The 8,919-nt window shown below is 33.5% G+C and overlaps 1 protein-coding gene across 1 annotated transcript; it reads left to right on the top strand.

The window, feature by feature from the left end:
- The first annotated feature begins 605 nt into the window (after positions 1-605).
- LOC140036630 (ras-related protein RABF1) lies at positions 606-5,313 on the top strand. The gene is made up of 8 exons (XM_072078751.1): positions 606-957; positions 1,331-1,407; positions 2,341-2,424; positions 2,554-2,648; positions 2,793-2,898; positions 3,888-3,977; positions 4,066-4,152; positions 5,024-5,313. The coding sequence occupies exons 1-8, from the start codon at positions 933-935 to the stop codon at positions 5,060-5,062; spliced, it is 603 nt and encodes a 200-aa protein (XP_071934852.1). The 5' UTR covers positions 606-932; the 3' UTR covers positions 5,063-5,313.
- Positions 5,314-8,919: the final 3,606 nt, after the last annotated feature.

Below are 8,919 nucleotides of genomic sequence, written 5' to 3'. Positions count from 1 at the left end.
CAAAGTCAAAAGAACAAAAAAAAAGCGTCAAATAATTTGAGCATCCAAGTAAAATGTAATTGACAATGGATTCAGACGTATATGATCTTTATTTTTGTCTTAAATTATTTCGAACTCTTTGGCCTATGTATGTGTGATTTTGTCCTTTGACAAAGAAATCCAAAGAAAATAGTGTATGCAATTCTTGCTTCAAATTCATGTAAAATTTATGCTTCATTGATATTACAATATATTACATATGCTTTTTCTTGAGTTTTGTATTTTAGCATTTGTGCCTGCTTTCTTTGATTGATTGCTTACACCAATGCTCCACAAAGCATATCATGTCATGTTCTTACTGTTGCTCTTCTTCGTTTCTGTTGCTATCATCTTTTCGACAAAGCCAACTACGATTAAAAAAAAAAAAAAAGGAAGAAGAAGGAGGAGAAAACGATCATATGCTTTATTGAAAATTTTGCAAAAGATCCATGATATCATCTCTAATTTCACCTGTACCCCATTACATGCTTCCATAAAAATAAAAATAATAAGAAATTTATAAAAGGACTAAAATAGTAAAATTCCAACTTGTAAATTGTCACCTGCAAGTCTGCAACTATTTTCGTGGAGGTCCCAAGTCCAAAACCGTTAAACTGGAAGCTTTCTGATCACAAAACTATTACGGGTCAAGTAATATTAAATGAAAACCTAAGGGGGTAAACTGAAAATACACCCTTTCTTCCACCAGCGACCGTACACTGTATACCTCTCTGTCTCTCTCCTCTCTCTCAGCGTCAAAAATTCCTTGTTTTAGCTGTTGTATACGCTGTGTCATATTCTTCTGAAGACAATCAATAAATCCCGCTAAAATCCCACAATAATTTATCCCCTCTGGCGTCTACACAAGAAAAAGTGAAGTATTTTAGCCTTTGCGTCTAAAATCTCGCTAGTCCATGGGTTGTTCGTCTTCGCTGCCAGGTGATTAAAGTTGGAATTTTTATTCAACCCATCCTTGGTTTTAATTCTTTGATTCCCTAACCCTATGTTAAACCCTTTTCCCTTTTTTTCCATTTTTTGATCTTTTGAAAATATTCTTCAATTTCTCTGAGCTGAATATTCTGTTATTGATTCTTATAAATGTCCCATCGCCCTTATGTCCATCCTGGTAGGCTCAATTTGACTTGATTCGGCTCCTTTTTGTTGTTATTGGGCTCTAATTTAGTAACCCTTTTGATAATTTTCTTGATATTTATTGATTTCTTCCGCGGTGGCACCTTTTTCTCGTCTGTTGTTGGTATACTTTATTTCTTGAGTTCTTTTTTTTTTTTAATTTTGTTCCCAATTTCGACAGATAGGAATTCGGGTCGGTTGGGTGGACTTAATCCGGAAAATGGTAGTGCAAATGATGCTAAAAACCTCCGTGTGAAGGTATATTTGTATGATTAATTTTTGAATTGTTGCTCTTAGTTAAAAGGAGTAATAATGTGCTTTCTTGCACTATTTTACACAAGAAACAATCTTTTTGCTTTTTGCATGTAAATGATACGAGGTTTTGGAGCCAACAGTGAATGCTGCAGCAAATAGTAAATTAAGATTTTTTTGGGGTGTTTATGCTTAATATATTACGTTGGACCGGCTGAAAGTTGTATTTGAGCTTTTTGGAGATACTTGTTTGATATGTTTTACTGATACTGGACGGAAGCTGATTTTGTTATCACCTTGTTTTTGACAACACATAAGTTCCTGTAGCAGTGGCTCTGTGCGCAGGGGTGATTTGAGGTTGTATGTATGCACCTTTTTGTACAGCGGAAAAAATTGTAAAAGAAAATCATTTCCTGTTTGTAGTGTATGGGCATGGTAGTGCATTCACTACTGAATGCATCATCTCCAAGGCTATTATCCGTGGCTTGTGAAGATCCCCCAATGTGGTTCTTTTTCTCAGCAGTTGCTACACTGTGTTTAATGTGTATTGACTACCAAGCTGAGAAGCCTTCATTTAACTCGGTTAAGGTGAAGCCTGAAGACGCCAAACTACCCTTGTCCTCATGGAACTGCTTTGGTTATTTGGTGAATGAAAGTCTCAAGGACTGCAGGAAAAATTTAGAGCCATGATTTTTGGATGCTGAAGACTCTGATCCATTCATCCTTTTAGGCCTTTTTGTCATCTGGTAGACACTAGTCAATTTGCATGATTAATGTGTGCATTATGAGATGGCTATCTAGGTTTAAATTTAGCAATATCTTTCCATGAGGGTTCTACTTGAGGCTGTTTAGTGGTGCTTAGTGCACTTTTTATTAATTGAATTTTGTATTCAAACAAATGGATTTGCAACTAATCCATTTTTTCAATAATGTCTGCAGCTGGTGCTGTTAGGTGATTCTGGTGTTGGGAAAAGCTGTATTGTTCTTCGTTTTGTCCGTGGCCAGTTTGATCCAACATCCAAGGTGAAGTTAGTGGTCTAGTGATTGAATAAAATTTTCTTGTTTTAGACATCTTCAATACTTATCTGACCTTCTACGATATTTATATGGTCTACAATTTTACTTATGGTTGTTGTTTTTATTTGATTATAGGTAACTATTGGAGCTTCATTCTTGTCTCAGACTATAGCTTTGCAGGATTCTACCACTGTTAAGTTTGAAATATGGGATACTGCTGGTCAAGAGAGGTCTGCCAAGTTTCATAATCTGGGACCCTTTCTTTTGATGCCACTGATTTTGTGGACGGAGCCTCTCCTCATCGCTTGTTTTTTGGTAACATGTATTTCCTAATATAGAGCCCTAACTTTGTTTGTCTGTTGTTTGTTCTTTAGATATGCAGCACTGGCACCACTGTATTACCGAGGTGCTGCAGTGGCAGTTGTTGTGTATGACATCACTAGTCCTGAATCATTTGCCAAAGCACAGTATTGGGTCAAGGTATATCGCATTGTGGTGGACAAGTTACTTTTATTGATTGCTTTTCTACAGTATGGCATGTTGTGAGGCTTTGTTGCTGTTTTGCTTGGTGTTTTTCTTTTTGGATGATGAAGAAAAAATTGCAGTCTTTACAGGCTTTCCGGATAGTTTTCCTCCTTACCATCTACCTTTTAATCATTCCTTTTTTTTTGCTTTTTTTTCCCTTTATTTCGTTTTCCTCTCTCTTCATGCACTGGGAAGTTTTAGATAACTATGACATAGTTTTCTCCTTTTTCTTCTATTTTCTTTCTCGTTGCCATTTTGGTTACATCTTTAAATACCTGCAAGTGCAGGAGGAGCTTGCTCCACGTCAATTTATTGTGATGCTTGATGCTGTAGGGAAATTATGAGTAGAAGAGCTCACAATAGGTTTTTTAGGTGTATATGAACGTTAGGACTTATGAATTCAGTGTTCATCCTAATAACTTTATATTAAATTTACAGCCTCGATCTTGCTCATTTTACTTTTCCTTGGAATACTATTTCTATTCTCCGCATAATTTACAGATGCTGATCTAAAAATTTAACAATATAATCGTAGATATGCGCATGATTACTTGTCAACTTACTAAATGATTAGAGTCTCTCTCTATAGTCAGTTCTAGCCCCGCACAAGCACCAATTGTAATTAATCTTTAGTCCTAATGAAGCCTTTGTGTGTCTATTTTCTGGATCTGTATAGATTATGTTTATCCTTCTGTACACTGTCAGCCTTTAGTAATGCTATCATGATTTTACAACTAACATTTGATGTGTATGATCTCCAAATGTCATTAACTCCTATTAGAGCATGTTAGATGTGGAATCTGTAGTAATTTTAGATTCGGCAAACGAATGATCGTGATGTACGTTAACATAACTTTTCGAGCTTACTTTTTCATGGCAATGTGGAAATGTAATCAGATGCTTTCTTATATTAGGAGTTTATGTGTTCTTCTTTTTTTGCCTAGGAGCTACAAAAACATGGGAGCCCTGGGATGATCATGGCATTGGTAGGTAACAAAGCTGATCTCCAAGAAAAACGAGAAGTGTCAGCTCAAGTAAGCATCATATACCTCTTTACCCGTACTCTTATCTCCAACAATTCAGCGTCATTTACACATTGATGTACCCTGTTCACTTTTGAAGGATGGAATGGAGTATGCAGAGAAGAATGGGATGTTTTTCATTGAGACATCTGCCAAGACAGCAGATAACATAAACCAGTTATTTGAGGTATATTCTAATTCGCTTTTCATCTGAGATGCCTGAATTTGCCATTTTATTCACTGCCATTGCTTATAGCTTGTAATGCTTCTTATACAATTAAATAAGAAGTTGTGGAACTCTTTACCCTGTGGTGGGTCGCACTTGTACCCGTAAATTGAGAATAAAGCAGTTTGAAGGCTTCTCCAGGAAGAAAAAAATAACCAATAAAAATAAAACAGTTGCTGAATAATGTATTGTCAGTGTTATATCCAAGCTATGTCTAGGAGCAAGCTGACTTCTGTATGTAGTAAAATGGGATAGAAGCAAAGCATCATACTTGGTAATGTTTGTCGTGTAGGGAGAATCTTTATGAGTCTCCCTTTTTTTTTTGGGGGGGGTAAGCTAATCTTTGCGAGACTCTGTGGTTGACTTCACCTCAAAATCTGTTCAGATCCTTTGGAGCCTTCTTCATTTGTTCTAAGTGAATGCTTGTTGGAAATGGTGTGGTGTTACCGGATCATAAGCAGGATTGTGCATCGATGACATAATTTTGAAGCAAAATTTTTAGTTTCCCCTCGTTGATGTTTCCATTTTTCAGTTTCTGTTCTTCCCAGAACTTGTTGGCCCCTTGATCTGAAGTCTCCATAAACTTTTTATTCTATAGTACCATTTTATGTTTTCCTCCCCCGCCCTTTCCCTTTTTCTTCCTTCCGGAAGCTATTAGCATCCTAAATATCAGTTATTTGTGCCATGATACACATGGATGGTGCCTTCATTAATTGCATGCGATTATGAGAGTCAGATGCTCATGCTAATCTCTTGAAATCGTTTCTGCTGGAGATCAATTTATCCTAAGAACTTAAAAGTATTTGCGTTTCATTTTGGGTGTTTTTGACAGGAAATAGCGAAGAGACTCCCGCGGCCACCTGCTTCCTGATTTCCGAAATGTCCTCACACACCACATTTAGAAATTGTGCAATGCAGCTTTGCTACTGTGTGTAATATTGTATGTGTGTATAATAAGATGATGCATTCTCATTGTGTAGTGTGTACTTTTCGGCCAACCGTTTTAACTCCGTGTTTTAGTTAAATTGGGCCGTGTGTTGTGTCTTTAGCTCTGGGGAAGAAATTTACATGTCTCTGGGAAAAGGTGTTCTCCTCCTCAATAACATTTTGGTGTTCTCCTAATCCTAGCCATACACTGAACCCTAACCTGTAAATCTATATCTATGTATATGAAGTACATCCAAAACCCCCAACTCTCCTAGCTTCGAAAAATCTTCTTCTATCCAAGTCAAGTGTTTCATAATATAATATTCGTTTCAGTCCCAACATCATCATGTCAACAGAGAAAAAGGTGTTAACCTTGAAAACATCAGACGGCCAAGAATTTGAGGTCGAAGAATCCATAGCCATCCAATGCGTAACCATCGAGAACTTAGTAGACGACGATTGTGCATCCAGCGTTATTCCCTTGCCCAACGTTAACCATGGCTAAGGTTGTGGAGTACCTTAAAAAGCGTGCAGACGAAATTACAAAATTTAGTAGGGACTATTAAACAACTCCTATAAACACAGTTAGTATTTTTAAAATCATCATTATTAGGAATTTCCTTTAATAATAGTTGTACGATAATTTAAAATTAATTTAAGAGTAGAAAAAACTGAGAGAATTGAAAAACTAAAAGTTATTCGTGATTACACGAGGGATAATTTTGTCTCTTAGAATATTTGATAGGGTTTTGTGTCATTTCACCAAGTACAAAAAAACAAAAAAAAAAAAAGAAGGACAGAGAGTGCTTTGGAGCTTTTCTTTTGAAGTGTAACTCATTGCCGTTTGTGGAGGTGCTAAAACTTTTGTTTGTGGATGGCGTAGCTATTGGCGAATGAGAGGTGCGTTAAATAAAATTGAAGTTTGAGATTTGAAATATGAATTCGTTAAATTATTAAATTATTATATACTATATTTAAATTTTTTAGTATATTTTAAATTAAGTGATAAGTGAATAATTTATCACTTATTTTTTTAAGCAAATTTTGCCTAAAAAATTCAGTGTCATTTAATTAATTAAGATACAATATTTTTGGTTATTGAACATGTTAAGATTTGAACCCGTTACTTTCAAATATTGAATTAGATTATCAACGCGTCCAAATCAGAAATTAAACTGGATAGTATGTCCTCCAATAGAGTGAAGATTTGAGCAGAACTTTCCTCGTATCTTTGAAGATCCATCCAATTTCCAATGTCCAATTTCCAGCCAACACCTAAAGCTATTAGGCACCACAACTTAAAAGGAAAATGGGATAGATGCAAGAGGCTGCAATTTTTTCTTTTTTTTTTTTTTTGGGGTAAAGAAAAGTTAGGTAAAGGAAAGAGGCCGCGTCTTTGTTTCTGTTGAATAATGGTCTAGTTCCTAGAATACTTTGTACAAGTTTTCTTTAGTCTCTGCAAGTAATAAATGTACCGAATTGATTTCCAACTAGTCTCCCACCTCACATTTTGTTTGTTACAATTCTTTCGAGTTACAATCACAAGTTTTTTCTTGGTGCAATGGAGGGCCTACCTTTAACGACTTCATGGAATTAAGGAAATTTGGTCTGAGTTTTCATCTAGAAAGAATAAGGAAAACCAAACCATTTTCTAGTACTCAAAGCTAAGTCCAAGGGAATGATGAAAGAGTTCAAGAATTCGAAGACTGAAGCAATGTGATTAGAGAAAGTTATGTTTAATTTACCCTTTGGTTTATTCCGCTAAATATAAGTAGTTCAATAATTTGATCATGTCTTAACAAATAATAGTTTAAAATAAGCTTGTTTAGGAGACTATTGTCATCAAATTCTTGAAAAACAATCGTGATTCCTCGAATGCTTTAATTTTATCTTTTTAAATTTGAATCAGCTTCTCCCCCCCCCCCCCCTCTCTCGCACTTAAAAAAGCTAGAAGCAAGAACCAAAAGAAAACAATTGAAACATCTTTAAAAAATTGACTTTAGAAATTTATAACTAATTGATCACAATTGACTGAGGGCAATTCTTTGCTAGATGTAATTAAGCAATAGAGGCTCCGCTTGGATTAGCTGTTTTTGGAGGTGTTTTTTTAAAAACTTTAATGAAAAACTTTTACTGTAGATGTTTTTAGAGGTTTTTTTAAAATATATTTTTGAATATTTTTATAATTTAGAATTTTGTTGAGATTCTTTTTAAATATATACTGGCTCTGTTTCTATATATTAATGTTTATTTATTTATATATATAATATTTTTATTTCAATTTTGTTTGTTAATATGTATATTATTATATATTTAATATACAAATACAAATATATATATTAATATACATATTATTAAACAAAATTGATATGTGTATATTTATATAAATATACATAAATATATTTTAAACAAATATTAATATTTATATATAAATACATATATTTATTTCCATTGATATAATATATATAATATACATATTATATTAATATAACTTATATATATAATAAAATATACAAATTGAAATATACATATTAATATATATTAATATACATATTATAAAACAAAGTTGAAATAAATATATTTACATAGTTATATAAATATATAAATAAATATATATATAAATAAATAAATATATAGATATATAGATATATATATATATATATATATATATATAAGAGTTTTTGCTAAGACACTTGGAAAGTAATTGTAGGAAAGTATCACGGGCAGCTTGTATAAGCTTTGAAATTACCTTTTATCAATTTTTAGCTAAAAGGGCTCACAAAAATGCCTTAAAATGCCAATAATAGTTTGTTTGGATGGAAGGAAAGGCTGGGAAAAGATATAAAATGTTGAACTTTTCTTTCATTTGGGCGTTTAAGTTAAGAGCAAAAGAAAAAAAATGTAATGAATTAACCAACTTAAAATGCCTTATGCTTCTTCGCTTCCTTTTGTGTCCATAAATGGCCAGAAAATGGAAAGAAAAGCTACTTTTGTTCATTGAAATTTTTCGTAATATCATCTTTACCCATTAAAACAAGCATCTAGTTATTTGAAAAAAAAGAAAAAAAAAGATACAGCCGCGGACGTCCACGTCACCGTATCTTATTGGGAATTCATCCATGTCAGCATGACTGACACGTACTACTGACTACGGGTGAATATTTGGATGGCTTCAAATTAACAAAATCAAAATCACAGCGTTCAATGCAACAACTGTCACAGCGTATTTGACTCGATTTTCAACCTCCTCCTTACGTGTTCTAATCAGCCCAACGAACCTTCCAAGTCAGCAATTGTTATAATTAAGCACCTGTTGACGTGATCTTTAGAGCTTAGATTTTGGGGACGTTAAGAAGACAAGTCGCATGAAACTTAATGCTCAGAGATGTCATGAAGAGAAAAGTCAAAGCAAAATAAAATTCAAATGAAAATCCATACATTATACATCTAAATAAATCTCTTCGCCTGCAGACTTTGATTAGTAATTAGATCGTTTTTAGATTGAAAACTTTTCAATGCATTCTTCTGCACAATCATATTCCTCTATTTTATAAAATACTAATATATTCTCTCCATTTCATTTTTTTTTTTTATGTTTTGAAAACTCAACTTTGGAAGAATAGTAGTGATTTGATTGTCGTGTCTGTGCTTCGCTTTCCAATTTTACCTTCCACACATTCAAAATTTGAACTTGAATGCTATAATAACATGCATACAATCAAAAGAGAAGATTAAAAAGTGTCTTGATTTTCTCAATATGACAAATATTTTAAAATATTTTCTCAGTATGATACTTTTAAT

This window comes from Coffea arabica, chromosome 2e, assembly GCF_036785885.1.
Source record: "Coffea arabica cultivar ET-39 chromosome 2e, Coffea Arabica ET-39 HiFi, whole genome shotgun sequence".
Lineage (NCBI taxonomy): Eukaryota > Viridiplantae > Streptophyta > Magnoliopsida > Gentianales > Rubiaceae > Coffea > Coffea arabica.
This window is presented reverse-complemented; position numbering and strand designations above follow the sequence as displayed.

Bases quoted from the DNA above. Each gene is read 5' to 3' on its own strand.
- LOC140036630 (XM_072078751.1), top strand. From the start codon at position 933: ATGGGTTGTTCGTCTTCGCTGCCAG. The intron at 958-1,330 runs GTGATTAAAGTT...CAATTTCGACAG, and splicing joins TTGTTCGTCTTCGCTGCCAG to ATAGGAATTCGGGTCGGTTG. The intron at 2,899-3,887 runs GTATATCGCATT...TTTTTTGCCTAG, and splicing joins AAGCACAGTATTGGGTCAAG to GAGCTACAAAAACATGGGAG.